Genomic DNA, 17,463 nt, shown 5'->3' with positions numbered 1-17,463 from the left:
TTTCAGTAGTAATGCTCTGGGGCAGGGGTCAACAAAAGTTTCTTACAGTGCCAGTTAGTAAATATTTTAGGATGGTGGCTACATGGTCTCTGTCACAACTCAACTCTGCTGTCGTAGGGCAAAAGCAGCCACAGACAACATGTGAAAGAACGAGCATGGCCACGTTCTGCTTCATTTACAAAACAGGTGGCTGGCCTATGGGCCAACGTTTGCTGACCCTAGCTTAAGAGAGCTGTGGGTTACAACCTACATGCTTCACTCTTCCTCCACCCTGCCTCCAGGCTCTGTGGAGATGAAAAGCCAGAGTATGAAACCTTGACACTTTCCGGGCCACTTCAATTGCTATGAAATCTCATGGTACAAGTCTGTTCTTCAGTGACATGTTTTTGCATCTCCAGTGGTTTTCCTTGATGGTCAAAGCCAAACCTAAACTGTAAATTCTACACATATAACACCATGGAAGAGAACAATAAATATGAAAGAGGGTTACAAACCAAACTCTAGAAAAGCGTATGGCCTGGAGGCTAGGCCAATGCAGGTGGTGTCATAGGAAGCCGTGAATTCCCACCACAGGGTCTCCAGGAAGCAGAAGGCCATGGTTGCTGGACACTGGCAGGAACAGATAGCCATGCAGGCCACATCCCCGAAAGAAGAAAAACTGAAACAAAACGGCAACATCTGTATTACCAGGAAACAGCCCCATGTATTCCCATCCCACACCCAGACACAACCTTACCTCAATTCTGCACTTGCTTGGCTTTAAACAGTCCTGTAGCTATTTGTTGCAGGTATATTGTCTCTTCAGTTTGACCTATTCCTGACACTGTCTTTCTCCTACTTCCTTTAAAATGTCTAGCAGTCTTAGTCAATGACAGCCTGTGATCACTTATTTATTCATGCATGAGGGATGCATATTCTATTAGGGGGAATTAGCCTCAGACTTCTCCACATATACTAAGAAAACGTTTTTCTTCTTTAATCTACATCAACAGATTTCCTAACGTTAAATCATCCTGGCATCCTAAAATAAACCCTTGTTGGATCTAAGTTCCTACATATTCATCAACTGCTGGATTTAGTTTGCTAACATTTTAATTGGGACTTTTGTGTCTATGCAAATAAGACTGGCCTATAATTTTCCTTTCTTATACTGTCTTCATCTGATTATGGTATTTAGGTTATTCTGGTCTCATAAAATAAATACAGAGTTTTTCTTCTTTTTCTACTCCCTTTTGAGCTGTCATGCTATCATTTCAAGTTCAGGGTACGGGGGCTCTAGATCACCTATCTGTGTGTCTACTGACTCCCACTCACTGTGGAATGTCTCCTCTTGTGTTTTGCTGAGAGCTCATCCCTATGGGACATTTTTTGTAAGAATCCCCTGAGGCCCGAGTTGTGACACACTTCTTCCAGTGTGGTTCTGCATTTGCTCTGGCTGCCTACCACAGCAGTGTCATCACTCTGGGACCAATACCAATGTTTCAACCTTGGCTTAGGAGTTCCTAGACTTTGAGGAGTATACACTCCAACTTCAATCTTTTACAAGGCACAACAACAACATTTCAATTTCTTAGGTGAAATTTATTTTTCCTTCCCACACAAAGCCAAGTAGAGGTGAGTTACCCTGTATCAATGGGAAAACTATTTCCCTCACCTATCACCATTTCATTAGGTTGTGGCCTGACAAGAACTTTCCTTTATGCAAGAGTTTTTGTTTTGTTTTTTTTGACACAGGGTCTCACTCTGTCGTCCATGCTAGAGTGCAATGGCACAATCTCAGCTCACTGCAAACTCAATCTCCTAGGCTTAAGCCATCCTCCCGCCTCAGCCTCCCAAGTAGCTGGGACTACAGTTGTATGCCATCACACCTGGCTAATTTTTTGTGTTTTTGTAGAGATGGGGTCTCTCCATGTTTCCCAGGCTGGTCTCGAACCACCGGGCTCAAGCAATCTGCCTGCCTCAACCTCCCAAAGTGCTGGGATTACAGGTGTGAGCCACGGCACCCAGCCACAAGGCTCTTGTTCTGACACTCCATCCTATGTAAGCCCAAACCAAGCCCCAATTTTACGGTGACTGAATGCCAGGAGCCTCAGTGTCCGCTCACACACTTACTACCTTAATATTCTGCCCCCTTTTCATTTCTAGCATCTTAGGATTTCTTTCTTTCAAGATTAACTACATATTTAAAGTAATGGTTGATATGTATTTACCCTCATTTCTGGGTGTTTTCAGTAGGAGGGTTTTAAGGTCATGTTGTCCTACCATCTTTTTGAAACTGTAACTCCCTACATAAAAACTTTTCCAATCTAAAAAAAAGGACAACTCTCCTCCTTATGGAAGAAATCCTTCAACAGGGTCTAGCCACTCTAGGATGGATGTGTTTCTATTTGAAAGAGGACCCCTGTTGTGGGTTGAGTGTGTCCCCCCAAAAAGATTTACTGATGTCTTAACTCAAAGAAATAGAGTCTTTGAAGATGTAACCAAGATAAAATGAAGTCATACTGGATTAGGGTGGGCCATCATCTAATGATTAGTATCCTTATACAAAAGGAAATTTGGACACAGAGACATAGGGAAGAAGACCATGCGACCATGGAGACAGAGACTGCAGTAAGGCATCTACAAGCCAAGGAAAACCAAGGATTGCCAATGACTGCCAGAAAGTAGCAGAGCTGTTAGGGAAGGATTCTTCCTTAAAGTTTGTAGAGGGAACATGGTCCTGTGACACCTGTGAGAGAATGAATTCTGCTGTTTGAAGCCAATTTGTGGTAATTTGTTATGGCAGTCGTAGGGAACTAACACACTCCTTAACTATTAAAAGCTATGGTACTGCTCACCTGTAAGAAAAGAAAGTCTGTTTCCTCTGCAAAAATAATTGTAAATATTTAATTCAAAATTACAAATGAGTAGAACATTTTTTATTCCTTTTTCCAAAATACTACTGAAGTATCCAGGATTTAAATCTGAAGTCTTAGACTTCTTTTTTCTGTGAAAAATAGCTTTTAACAGAGAAAAGCTTTCCTATTTGAAGTACAGTACAAATCAGCTAATCACAGCATAGTAAAGGAGAGACCATCAAGGACAGCATGTTCAGGCCCCCAGAGAAAGGGGCTGCACATGTGGGCAGATGCAACTCAGTGTTTGCTCCTGAACATCCAGAGCCCACATCACCAGGTGACAGCTGCATGTGCCTATTATTTGTCACCCCCTTCAGGACATGGCCCTTCTAGCCTGACATTACCACCTAGCCTGGTGTCAGGGCTGGACTTTTCCTTTTGTTTTTATAATTCTGAGACTGAATTCCCCTAAAAGGACCTCAGCTTAGCAGGTCAACTAAAAATTCACTATTCAAGGAGAACAAAAGGGGGCCAGGCAAGGTGGCTTATACCTATAATCCCAGGGCTTTGGAAGGCCAAGGCAGGAGGATCACTTGAGCCTAGGAGTTCAAAACCAGCCTGGGCAACATGGCAAGACCCTGTCTCTAAAAAATAAAAATAAATTAGCTGGGGGTAGTGGTGTGTAGACTCAGCTACTTGGGAGGCTATCTATCAATCAATGTATCTATCTAATCTACCTGTCTATCTAGAGACAAGGTCTCTGTCCCCCCAGTTTGGGGGACAGAGTTCCAGCTACTTGGGCGGCTAAGGTGTGGACATGGCTCACTGCAGCCTTGACCTCCTGGGCTTGAGCAATCCTCCCACCTCAGCCTCCCAAGTAAGCTGGAACTACAGGTGCACCCTACCATACCTGGGTTATTTTTAATTTTTTTGTAGAGATGGGGTCTCATCCTGTTGCCCAGGCTGGTCTTGAACTCCTGGACTCAAGCGATCCTCCCACCTTAGCCTCCCAAAGTGTTGGGAGTACAGGCGTGAGCCACTGCACCCAGCTGAGACCCTGTCTCTAAAAATAAAATAAAAAATAAAAATATAAGGAGAGCAAAAGGGACTTGCTAAGTAAAGGTCTAGATACAAAAGAAAATAGACATAAACTCTAACAAGCCATTTTCATATTCTAAAATCTGCCTTGCCCCTGATGCCTCCATAGAATGACTTGCTTCTTGCTCTGAGTCCTAGAACAGGAAATTTTATAACCCATAAGAAGCAGACTTTGGTGCCTAACTGCCTGCATTCAAATCCTGGGCTGACCAGTTACTAACAGTGTAACCTTAGTTAAGTTTTTTTACCTCAGTTTCCTCCTCTGCAAAACAGGTGTAACACTATTACCTACATTATAAGCCACATAAAACACAGAACAGTGCCTGGCATATAGAAAACACTCAATAATATCAGTTACTATAACCAGGATTATTGTAATCACTTGATTCCTACTTCCAATGGAGCATTTTCCCCACTGTATTGTAGTTAGTTATATATTTCTCTTGTTACCTCGTTAGACTTTAAGTTCCTTGAGAAGAGAGACCTCCTCTCACTTATTTTTCACTCCCCTGCTCCTGTCATGTAATAAAAATTTTTAAATGACAGGGTGCAGTGGCTCATGCCTGTAATCCCAGCACTTTGGGAGGCCAAGGTGGGCAGATTACCTGAGGTCAGGAGTTCAAGAGCAGCCTGGCCAACATGGTGAAACCTCGTCTCTACTAAAAAATTCAAAAATTAGCCGGGCCTGGTGGTAAGCGCCTATAATCCCAGCTACTCAGGAGGCTGAAGCAGAAGAATCACTTGAACCCAGGAGGCAGAGGTTGCAGTGAGCAGAGAGTGCACCACTGCACTCCAGCCTGGGCCACAAAAGCGAAACTGTCTCAAAAAAATAAATAAAAATTAAAAAGTGAAAAATTAAAACATAAAAAGTGAAAAAATTAAAAAGCAAAAGTATAAAGTATAAATGAAATTTTTTTCTTATTTTCTTGGCTTTCTAACTCTCATTATTTTCCCTTCCCAACATTATAATCCAGTATCTCCTCCCCTCTTACCTTTTCTCTTTCCCTGCATCTGAGTGGAAAAAAACTACAAAACTAAAGACATGAACCCAGGTCTCCCAATGCTCATGGGCACTCCACTAACAGAAGTTAAGAGCTGGAGCAGCCATGGCTGGGCGTGGTGGCTCACACTTGTAAACCCAGTACTCTGAGAGGCTGAGGTGGGTGGATCACCTGAGATCAGGAATTCGAGATCAGCCTGGGCAACATGGTGAAACCCCATCTCTACTAAAAATATAAAAATTAGCTGGGCATTGTGGCATGCACCTATAATCCCAGCTACTCAGGAGGTCGAGGCACGAGAATTGCTTGAACCCAGGAGGCGGAGGTTGCAGTGAGCCAAGATGGTGCCATTGCACTCCAGCCTAGGTGACACAGCGAAACTCTATCTCAAAAAGAAAAAAAAAAAAAAGCTGGAGCAACCATCCCTGAGGCTCTAAGAAAACCCATTTCTTTCATGATTCTGTTGTGGACACACATGACCTCAGACCACTGATGCTAGATCTACTTTTAATACACAATGTTATCAGCATAAGATTACCACTACATGTAGTTAAAAATAATCCAAATTTTGCTAATATTCTGAAAAAGTGAATATGCTCACTTACTGTATACTAAAGTCACGGCCTTCTGCAGAACCTCGACCTGGATATTGGGCCAGTCGCAAGGCTAAACTCTTGAGCCGTCTCCTCCATTCCAAAAAATCTTGGGTGTGGTAAAAATCAGTAGAGGCTGAGAGGGGCAGTCCATCCCTTACCCGTACCACGCAGGCAAAAAAGATCATGGACATGGTCCACAAGAGAAGTCATGAGGACACCTGAAGAAAGCAAGGTCACCTTGTTACTGAGGCTCAAATGACAGTGCCAGAAATACCCCCACCCGTGAAATGCCCACTTTAGGGATTTTCACCCTCATTCCCACTATAATTGCAAATGTTGCTTTTATTGTTATTTCCCTGGCCTCTACTGCTACATCACTCCCAATTTTCCTCCCTTTATCATCCTCCCTGCCTTTTCTGCACTTGTAATTCTCTTTTTATTTTTCTCTAATGAGTCTCTCCCTTTCCAGAATTAAGCCAACTGGGATGATAGGGAAAGGAATACAGAATGGAAGCAGGACCAGAGGGCTCAGGAGCAACAATAGTAATGGCAGGTAGCAGGACACAGACACAGCAAGACAGTCCTAAAGAGACAAGAAGCACCAGATACTGAAGCGGCAAGGATTGAGGTCCAGTGACCTGTGCACTTCAGGTCACCCACGGAGATAGGCACTAAGCAGTTTAGTTGCCATATCCTCACTTGCGAGGAGATAGAAGAAGGTGGAGAGATTCTGAGCATCTAACCTAATGCTGGTGACAAGGAGAGCAGAAGGCAAAAATGAAACCTCCAGATCATGTCCTTCTGAATTTCTGCAAATGTTTGACATAGAGCCAGTCTTCAAAGTGATGACTGAGTCCCTACAGATGGCTAAAGGCAATCATTTAGCAAATTATATTACAGTAAGATTATAAATATTTGGCCATGATATGTGAATACCATTAAGAAACAGAAAGAAACAGATCTGAACCCTCATGGTGCCTTGGGCAAATTGGAAAAGGATGTCTCTCTTGGTGGAAACAGGCCTGCACCAATTCTGCTGGCAGAGTCTGGCTGTATTAGCCCTAGCTGTAACTCTGCAGGGTGCTTGTTCAGGGCATAACTTGTATATCTGTGAGTGGCAACCCTGCAATTAGGGATTAGTGAGGTGGCCATTACAGCTCAGATGAGTCTTTCCAACAGGATGTGTCCACACATCCTATTTCACAAATCCTCTACTTGACAGGATCCTCTACTGTCAGGCCCTTTACTTGATAGGATGATAACAGGATACCAATGCACCTCTTTTCCAAAGAACTCTAGGGATGCAACCTTATTTGGCATCTCAGTTCTTCATCTCAGACTCCCAGGATGCACACTACTCTTGATCTCTGTACCTCTATGCATTCTTCACTTGTGTCTGCAGTGTCACTCCTCCGATCTCCCCACATCCAAATCCAAATCAAAGACTGTCTCAAATCCACCTTCTCAGACTTGTCCAGCTGGAAGTACTTTCTCCCTCTTTTAAATTCTTAGGAAACCTACCTTTTTGTTCTCTATTTTACTGATTTTGCATTTCCACTACCTAAATATAAGTTCTAAGAATAAAGACCATGTCTGGAATGGATGAATGAATGAATAATTATCACCACAATATACATGTAGAAACTGCAGTGATACAAAAACACAAAGGAGGCAAAAAGAAAAATTAGGCTACCAGCCAACAGATACTACACAGTCCATTTGACCCATTTCTCCACACCTTCCATTGGGGAGTAAAAATGTGGAAAGCCCCTGGAAAAGTACACACACACAGAAAAGCTACTAAGTTCCCAGCACCAATGGCAGGGCCAGGTCAACTGCCAGAAGACACTATGGGTTCTACAGCAGACGCCTGCCTGGCCAATGATGAGACCACAAGCACCACAAAGGGAATCAGGGAACAAATGTAGACAGGTTAATTGTTCTATCTTCTATATTTTTGTAAGTAGTTGAAATATTTAATTTTAAAACATTTTCTAAAAAGAGTTATAGGGCACAAAGCCCTGACAGACATAGGGAAAGGCTACAAGATCAATTTGAGACCAGGGCTTAGGCTCTTAACAGTAACTCCAACGAGAACCATAAGCCAAGATATGAAGACATTGAGGCCAAAAAGAGACAGTCAATGAGATACCAAAACAGTTAGAGACAGGACAGAAACACCCCAAAGCAAAATAAGAAAGGTACTTTTTTGGGAGCCAAGTAAACTGTACGCTCCTCTAAAGGAAAGCAGTGTGCACTGACTCCAAATGTCAATTCCAAAACATCTTCTGTAGTTCTGTCTTTATGGAGCATCTACCTTATGCCAGGTATTGTCTTAAGCTAATAAAAAAGAAAAGGGTGACATTTTCAAGCGATGGTAATCAAGAGAACCAGTTTTACCACTCTCTAAAGGACCCAAATGTCCCCTCCAGGTTCTCTACTTCTCCATCCTATCCTTTGGTGATCAAACTTGCTTTTCCTCAAACATTAGTATTCAAGATAAATAAATACCCCTCCTGTTTTTCAGTTCTATCAAGTTACTAGTACTGCAAACTAGTGAAACCTCCATCTATTTTTTAAAAGTCTTTTAAAAATATTTGTGATGGTTTAATGAAGGTGACACTGTGATACTAACTTGTTTGTGCGTATTTGCCAGTGTATGTGAATGTACAGGATGGCAGCTGCCTGAAGGGTTAAAAGATTTTATAGGCTGCCACAGAAGAGTCTAAGAATGAAGACGACATCCTTGACATTGTTTTCCTTTGTAAAAATATACTTTGTATTCCAAAAGACGGAAAAAAAAAAATACAAAAAGGAAGGGGCTTATCTTTACAGAGATTTGATATTTGTGAATTCAGGTTATGAGCTATTATGAGACAGCCTGTACTCAAATAAGAGATATGACCACTGCTCAAAACAGAATGAACTTCTGTTTCTGGAAAGATGAAGTAGAATTACTTTTCCCTGCTTCTCCCATGATATACCCTGGACATTACATATAAAATAAACATTCAAAAATTCTGACCAGCCTGGCCAGCAAGGCAAAATCCTGTCTCTACTAAAAATACAAAAATTAGCCAGGTGTGGTGGCACACACCTGTAATCCCAGCTACTCAGGAGGCTGAGGCACAAGAATCACTTGAACCCAGGAGGGAGAGGTTGCTGCAGTAAGCCGAGATTGTGCCATTGTACTCCAACCTAGGTGACAGAGTGAGACCCTGTTTCAAAAATAAAAATAAAAATTCTGAAAGGTGAAGAAGGAAGACTGGCTAGGGACCTTGGGATTTGAGGAATGACACATCTGTGAGTCTGCTGAGTTTATTTTTTCTTATTTGTTTGTTTGTTTGTCTCACATATCACAGACTGGGTGTTAGAGAAGCTAGCAAGAAATGCCAATGGGTCAATGGGTACAGACCGGAAAAAAAAAAAAAAAAAGTCAAAAAAACTTTGTTCTCTCCAGTCAAAAAAACTAGAAAAGGTAAAGCATAACAAAACAAAAAACTTTTAGATAAAAATCTGCTCTACTCCAGCCAAACATCACAAAAAACAACAACAACAACAACAACAAAAACTGTAGCCACCACACACCTGCCAACGAAGGCCAAGTGAACAGCCTAGACTTTCACCACTGCCCTGCAGTAACAAGATGCCCCATTCTCCACCTTCCATCCGCCGGGGTAGCATCAGAGAAGGCCAAGTAGCGGGTTAGAGGGCAGTAATGAGCCATTCTCTCCCACCACGTCACTGGGCAGACAGAATTCCTATCTCTCCCCAGCAATGATGAGCAGTCCCTTTCCCCCAGGGTGTCAACAGAGGCCATGTAGGGAACCTGGACTTCTACATCCATTGGGCAGTAATAAGACAGTCCCTCGCTTCCCCTGCTGGAGTGGTATCAAGAAAGACCAGCTAAAACAGAAGATTTTAGTAAGATTCATATCTCATAATATCCAAAATGTAAGTTTCAATAGAAAATCACTGGCTATACTAAGAACCAGAAAAATCTCACCTTCAATGAGAAGAGACATTAACTGATGCCAACATCAAGATGACAGAGATACTAGAATTATCTACAAAGAGTTTAAAACAGCCACCATAAAAATGATTCAATGGGCAATTATAAACTGCTTCCCAGGCTAGAATGCAGCAGTGCAATCATGGCTCACTGCAGCCTCAATCTCCAGGACTCAAGCAATCCTTCCACTTTAGCATGCCGAATAGCTGGGAATATAGGCACACATCACTACATTTTTTTTTTTTTAGACACAGGGTCTCGCTATGTTGCTCAGGCTGGTCTTGAACTCCCAGGCTCATGTGATCCTCCCACCTTAGCCTCTCAAAGTGCTGAGATTATAGGGGTGAGCCACCATACCCAGCCACTTTTAAAAAATGAAAAATAAAAACTCTCAGTAAAGAAACAGAAGACACAAAAAACTAAATGGAGATTCTAGAATTAAAAATAAACTGAGACAGCCAGGCTTGGTGGCTCACGCCTGTAATCCTGGCACTTTGGTAGGCCAAGACAGATGGATCACTTGAGGTCAGGAGTTCGAGACAGCCTGGTCAACATAGTAAAACTTCATCTCTACTAAAAATACAAAAATTAGCTGGGCATGGCGGCACACACCTGTAGTCTCAGATACTTGGGAGGCTGAGGCAGGAGAATTGCTTGAATCCGGAGGCTGAGATGGCAGTGAGCCAAGATCACGCCACTATACTCCAGCCTGGGCTACAGAGTGAGACTCCATCAAACAAAACAAAACAAAACAAAACTGAGGCCAGGTGCAGTGGCTTACATCTATAATCCTAACGCTTTGAGAGGCCAAGGCAAGAGGATCACTTGAGACCAGGAGTTTGAGACCAGCCTGGACAACATAATGAGACCCCATCTGTATGAAAATAAATAAATTAATTAATTAAAGTAAAAAACGCAATGGATGGGCTCAATAGAAATATGGAAGGGGGAGAAGAATGAATGAGTAAACATGAAGACAGAATACAGAAATTACTCAATCTGAACAATATGAGGGGAACTAGATTGAAAAATATTTCACAGACACTTAGAGACCTGTGAGACTATAAAAAATGACCAAATATTCCTGTTACTTGAGTCCTGGAGGACAAAAGAAAGAAGACAGGGATGAAAAAGTATTCAAAGAAATAATTTCTGAATATTTCCCAAAACTGTGCAAAAGATATAAGCCCAGAGATTCAAGAAACTGAACAAATCCCAGAAAGGATAAACCCAAGAAACCCATGCCAGCACACAGACAGAAGCCCAACTTATGAAAACTAAAGATACAGAAAAAATCTTGAAAGCAGCAAGAGAAAAATAATACCTTACCTATAAGGGGAAAACAATTCAAATGACAGCAAATTTCTCACAGAAACCATGGAGGCCAAAAGGAAGTAGCACATTTTTTCCGAGTACTAAAAGAAAAGACCTGCCAACCCAGAATCCCATATTCAGCAAAAATATCCTTCAAGCAGCCAGGTGCAGTGGCATGTGCCTGTAGTCCCAACTACACTGCTTGAGCCCCAGGAGTTCAAGTTCAGCCTAGGCAACATAGCAAGACCTTGCCTCAAAAAAAAAAAAAAAAAGGAATAAAAGAAAAATTAAAGCATACTTAGATGAAGGAACATTAAAGGAATTTGTCAAGAAGTTCTCTAAACAGAAAGGAAATGATAAAAGAAGAAATCCTGGAACATCAGGAAGAAAGAAAGAACAATAGAAAGGGTAAAAACTTTTAAAAATATGACAGATTAATCTCTCATGTGTTTTCTAAATGATGTTTGGTAAATGAAGCAATAATTACAATGTCTCATGTGGTTCTCAACATATGTAAAGAAAATATTTAAGACAATTATAAATGGGAGGGTTCAAAGACATAAAAGGAGGTAAAGTTTCTACATTTCATTTGAAATAGTAAAACACTGACATCAGGCGACCACGACAAGTCATACACATACACACACACACACACACACACACACACACAAAAACACATACACACCCCACTAAAAAGCTATACAAAGAGATATACTAAAAAACACTACAGATTATAAAATGAAATTACTATTTTTTGAGACAGGGTCTTACTCCGTCACCCAGTCTGGAACACAGTGGCACAATCATGGCTCACTGCAGCCTCGACCTCAAGTCATCCTTCTGCCTCAGCCTCAAGGCTCAAGTGATCCTTTTGCCTCAGCCTCCCAAGCAGCTGGAACTACAGACATGTACCACTATACCCAGCTAATTTTTTTAAAGATGTATTTTGTAGAGACAGGGTCTTACTATGTTGCCACGGCTGGTCTTGAATTCCTGTTCTCAAGCAATCTGCCCATCTCAGCTTCCCAAAGTACTGGGATTACAGGCATAAGCCACTAGGCCTGGCCTAAAATGTAATTATTTTAAAATGTTCAAATTACTCACAAGAAGTCAAGGAAAAGAAAATGGAGAAATAACAACAACAACAACAACAAGCAGAACAAACACAAAACAAAAAAGGGCAGACTTATTCCCTAATATATATCAATAATTACATTACATGTAAACGGTCTAAATATGACAATTGAAGACAGAGACTGACAGTAGGTAAAAGACATGAACCAATTATATACTATCTACATGAAATTCACTTCCAATATAACAATATAGATAGGTTGAAAGTAAATGGATGGAAAAAATATAGCATGTAAACATTAATCAAAAGAAGCAAGAGTTATATTATCATCAGATAGACTTCAGAGCAAAGAAAATGTCCAGGAACAGAGAAGGATATTACATAATGATAAAAGAATAAGTCCACCAAGAAGGCATAATAATCCTAAATGTGTTTGCACCAAACTTCAAAGATGTAAGTAAGTGAAGCAAAAACTAATAAAGTGAAAGGAGGAACAGACAAATCCATAGTTGTAGCTGGAGAGTTCAACTACCTCCACCTCAAAAATTGATAAGACAAGTAAACAGAAATCAGCAAAGATTTTTAAAAATAACTAAAAAACACTATCAACTAAAGGATATAATCATCATTTATAACATTCCATCCAACAACAGAAGAATTCCTTTCAAGACCCCACAGAATAGGCTGGACACAGTGGCTCATACCTGTAATGCCAACCCTCTGGGAGGCTGAGGTGGGAGGATTGCTGAGGACAGGAGTTTAAGACAAGAAACCACAGAATATCTACCAAGACAGACCATATCCTGGGCTATAAGACAAACCTCAATAAATTTAAAAGAATTCATACAATGTGTGTTATATGACCACAATGTAATCAAATTGTAAATTAATAACAGAAAGGTAATGAAAACCTCCAAACACTTGAAAATTAAGCAAACACTTTTAAATAATTCATAGGTTAAAAACGAAATATCAAGGAAATTTTAAAAATACATTGAACTGGATGAAAATGAAAATATATCAAAATTTGTGGCACACAGCTAAAGCAGTACTGAGAGGGAAATCCATAGCACTAAATGCTTACGTTCAAAAAGAAGAAAAGTCTCAAAACAATAATTTAAGCTCACAGGTCAAGAAACTAGAAGAAGAGCAAAATAAGCTTAAATCACAAACATGGAAGGAAATCACAGGGTAGAAATCAATGAAATGGGAAATTTTAAAAATAGAGAAAAACCAATGAAACAAAAAGTTGGTTCTTCGGACAGAGTGATACTTCATCTCAAAAAAATTATATTTCTATGTACTAACAATGAACATATGGAAACCAAAACTTAAAATATCATTTATAATCACTCTAAAAAATAATCTCAATAAAGCTATAATTTTTAAAATAAAATGCTTAGATGTAAATCTAACAAAACATATACAGAACTTGTATGCTGAAAACTACAAAACATTCCTGAAGTCGAAGTGCTAAATAAATGGGGAGATATATCATGTTTTATGGATTGGAAGAGTCAACATAGCAAAGATGTCAATTCTCCCCCCAAGTTGATATACAGGTTTAATGTAACTACTGAAAAAAGAGTTTGTGGCTATAGATAAGATTATTCTAAAATGCATATGGAAAGGCAAAGAAACTAAAATAGCTAAAGCAATTCTGAAAAAAGAATAAAATAGGAAAAACCACGCTATCCTACTTCAAGACTTATTATACAGCTATAGTAACCAAGATTGTGTGGTATTGTCAGAAAAATAGACATAGATCAATGAAACAGAATACAGAATCCAAAAATATACTTACATAAGTATATCTAACTGATTTTTTTACAAAGTGCAAACGTAATTTAAGGGAGGAGGGGTAGTCTTTTCTACAAATAGTGCCGGGAGTAAAAAGAAAGAATCTTAACCTAAACCTCACATCTTACATAAAAATTAACTCAAGATTTATCATAGATTTAAATATGAAAAATAAAACTATAAAACTGGAGAAAACATAGGAGGAAATCTTCAGGACCTACGGCTTGGTGAGGAGCTCTTAGATATGACACCAAAAGCATAATCCATAAAGATAATTCAGAAAACTGGACTGCAACAAAATTGTACACTTTTTCTCTACGAAAGCCCATCTGAAGAGGATGAAAAGACAAGCTAGAAATTGGGAGAAAACATCTGTAAACCACATATCTGATAAGCAACTCAAACCTAGACTGTATAAAGAACTCTTGAAATTCAACAGTGAAAAAATACAAACAATCCAATTTTAAAATGGGAAAAACACACATACAGACATTTCACCAAAGAGGATATATGGATGGTAAATTAGAGCATGAAAAGATACTGAGCTATTATGAAAATGCAACTTGAGAGCCCAATGAGATAATACTACCTACCCATCAGAAGAGCTAAAATGATAAATAGTGACAGTATCAAATACTGGCAAGCATGGAGAGAAACTGGATCTCTCATGCATTACTGGACTGTAAAATGGTATACTCTAGAAAAGTTTGGGCCAGGCACAGTGGCTCACGCCTGTAATCCTAGCACTTTGGCAGGCTGAGGTGGGTGGATCACCTGAGGTCAAGGGTTCGAGACCAGTCTGGCCAACATGGTGACACCCCGTCTCCATCAAAAACACAAAAATTAGCTAGGCGTGGTGGTAGGCACCTGTAATCCCAGCTACTTGGGAGGCTGAGGCAGGAGAATTGCTTGAACCTGGGAGGCAGAGGTTGCAGTGAGCCGAGACTGCACCATTGTACTCCAGCCTGGGCGAAAGAATGAGACTTTGTCTCAAAAAAAAAAAAAAACAGTTTGGCAGTTTATTTTAAAACTAAACATGGAATTACTGTACAATCTACCAATCACACTCCTGGTATTTACCCCAGAGAAATAAAAACTCATGTCTACACAAAAACCTCTGTATAATTGCTCATTGCAGCTTTATTTATAACCAAACCTGGAAACAACTAACATGTCCTACAAATAGTGAATGGTTAAACAAACCACAGTATATTCATTCCATGGAATACTACTCAGCAAAGAAGAGGAATAAACTACTGTGCTGGTGCACAGAACAACGTGAATGGATCTCAAGTGCATTATGCTTGGCTGTAAAAAGCCAGTATCAAAAGGTTATATACTATATGCATCCTTTCATGTAACATTCTTGAAATGACAAACTTAGAGAAATGGAGGGCTGATAAACAGTTGTCAGAGGTTAGGGATGGTAGAGAAGCGGGGAACAGGTGTGACTATGAATGAATAGCCAAAGGCAGATCTTTGTGGGGATGGAATAATTCTGTATCTTGATTGCTGTGATGATTACAGGAATCTACACATGATAAAGTGACAGTACTACACACACACACATACACACACACACACAGAGACACACACACTTTATACCAACATCAATTTCCTGGAGTTGGTATTGTACTAGAATTATATAACATGTAATCAGTGGGGAAAACTAGGTGAAGCATACATGAGACTTCTCTGTACTACCTTTGCAAATTCCTGCAACTATAATTACCTTAAAATAAAAGCTGGGAAAAAAGTATTAACTTAAGATCTTCACGTACTGGTTACTTAAATTATGCTCATACTTTTTTGTTTAAATATCATTTTTAAATATCTCCACCAATGGAACAATAATCTTATCTGCTAATTAACTATAATTTTGATGTTTTATGCATGAACATTGAAGGGCACACTTCATAGTGAATAGCTCCTTAACTACATGACATTTCCAAACTGGAAGGTACTATAATCTCAGGACTCTTTGAAATAAAGCTGCTCAAAGATAACTAGTATTCGACTTAAAACAGGAAAGTGGCTGGGTGTGTGGCTCACACCTGTAATCCCAACACTTTGGGAGGCAGAGGCAGGCGGATCAGCTGAGGTTGGGAGTTCGAGACCAGCCTGACCAACATGGAGAAACCCCGTCTCTGCTAAAAATACAAAATTAGCCAGGTATGGTGGTGCATGCCTATAATCCCAGCTATTCTGGAGGCTGAGGCAGGAGAACAGCTTGAACCCAGGAGGCAGAGGTTGCAGTGAGCTGAGATCGTGCCATTGCACTCCAGCCTGGGCAACAAGAAGGAAACTCCATCTCAAAAAAAAAAAAAAAAAAACTAGGGCCGGGCACAGTGGCTCACGCCTGTAATCCCAGCACTTTGGGAGGCCAAGGCGGGCAGATCACGAGTTCAGGAGATCAAGACCATCCTGGCTAACACGGTGAAACCCCATCTCTACAAAAAGTACAAAAAAATTAGCCAGGCATGGTAGCAGGCGCCTGTAGTCCCAGCAACTCAGGAGGCTGAGGCAGGAGAATGGTGTGAACCTGGGAGGCAGAAGTTGCAGCGAGCCGAGGTAGAGCCACTGCACTCCAGCCTGGGCGACACAGCGAGACTCCGTCTCAAAAAAAAAACAAACAAAAACAAAAAACAAAAAAAAAAAACTAGGAAAGCAGGCTGAGCATGATGGCTCATACCTGTCATCCCAGCACTTTGGGAGGCCGAGGTGGGAGGACTGCTTGAGCCCAAGAATTTGAGACCAGCCTGGGCAACACAATGATACCCCATCTCTACAAAAAATTTAAAAAAAAAAAAAAAAAGCCAGGCATGGTGGCACACACCTGTGGTTCCAGCTACTCAGGAGTCTGAGGTGAGAGTCTTGAGCTCAGGAGGTCAAGGCTGTGTGAGCTGTGACTACATCACTGCACTCCAGCCTAGGCAACAAAGTGAGCCCCGGTCTCAAAAAAAAAAAGAAAAGAAAAGAAAAGAAAATCAACTCCACAAGGACAAAGGAAGCTTCAGAACGTTCACACAAAGAGACACTGGAATGTCTTCCAGATCTTAGCAGATCCTTCCACAAGGCAGCGGATGTCATAACCTACCACCTTGCCTGGGACATATTAGGAAGCACTCAGTAAACACTGCTAAGTAAATGAATGAATGACCTAAGGGCTACCTTATTTTTGCTCACTGAAACAAGAAATGCAGGTTTACAGATCCCTTGCCATAATTCTGATCAACAGTTTCAACACTTTTCCACAATAAATCTGTACTTGGAGAGAAAAAGAGAAAGATTTATACAGATGACATTTGTCTAAAAGTAGAGTGAAGTAGTAATCACATACACAGCATCCGTGTTACTAGTTTTATAAAAATATATTTTAATTTGCCTCCCTTATTTCCTAAATCCTCTTCCCAGCATCTGTTTGTAAACTGCTCATGCCATAGATTATCTCTGTTCTATCAACAAAGACTTTGTGCCTATGCTGCAGGCTACCCTTGTTTCTGCTTTTTCTTCCACCTTTTACCCTTAACCCCTCCTCAAGCCCCTACCACATGCACTGAGAGAGGGAGAGGCTGAGAGAGAGAAACAGAAAGAAAGAAAGAGAGAGATGACTGCACCTTGCAAAATAGGAATTTAGACAAAACAGGGTTCATTTGGCACACAAATATTCAAACACAAAGTGTTCACCATAAAGTATGTACAGAATACAGAAGACTCAAATACACAATAC

At 40.5% G+C, this 17,463-nt stretch overlaps 1 protein-coding gene across 5 annotated transcripts in view; it reads right to left on the bottom strand.

Annotated features, from left to right (window-relative positions):
* The window catches only part of SEC22C (SEC22 vesicle trafficking protein homolog C (S. cerevisiae)), a 59,410-nt gene that overhangs the window by 15,322 nt on the left and 26,625 nt on the right, over positions 1-17,463 (bottom strand). For all 5 annotated transcript variants that reach the window (XM_011984272.1, XM_011984270.1, XM_011984269.1 and 2 more), the window contains 2 exons: positions 5,542-5,750; positions 495-658 (listed from right to left, as the gene is read on the bottom strand). In XM_011984272.1, coding sequence (XP_011839662.1) covers positions 495-658; positions 5,542-5,723 — 346 coding nt within the window. In that variant the 5' untranslated portion in view covers positions 5,724-5,750. The remainder of the gene's footprint in view (positions 1-494; positions 659-5,541; positions 5,751-17,463) is intronic.

The sequence above is a fragment of the Mandrillus leucophaeus genome, unplaced genomic scaffold (assembly GCF_000951045.1).
Source record: "Mandrillus leucophaeus isolate KB7577 unplaced genomic scaffold, Mleu.le_1.0 Scaffold265, whole genome shotgun sequence".
Classification (NCBI taxonomy): domain Eukaryota; kingdom Metazoa; phylum Chordata; class Mammalia; order Primates; family Cercopithecidae; genus Mandrillus; species Mandrillus leucophaeus.
The sequence above is the reverse complement of the archived record's forward strand: the minus strand, read 5'-3'. Positions and strand labels throughout refer to the sequence as shown.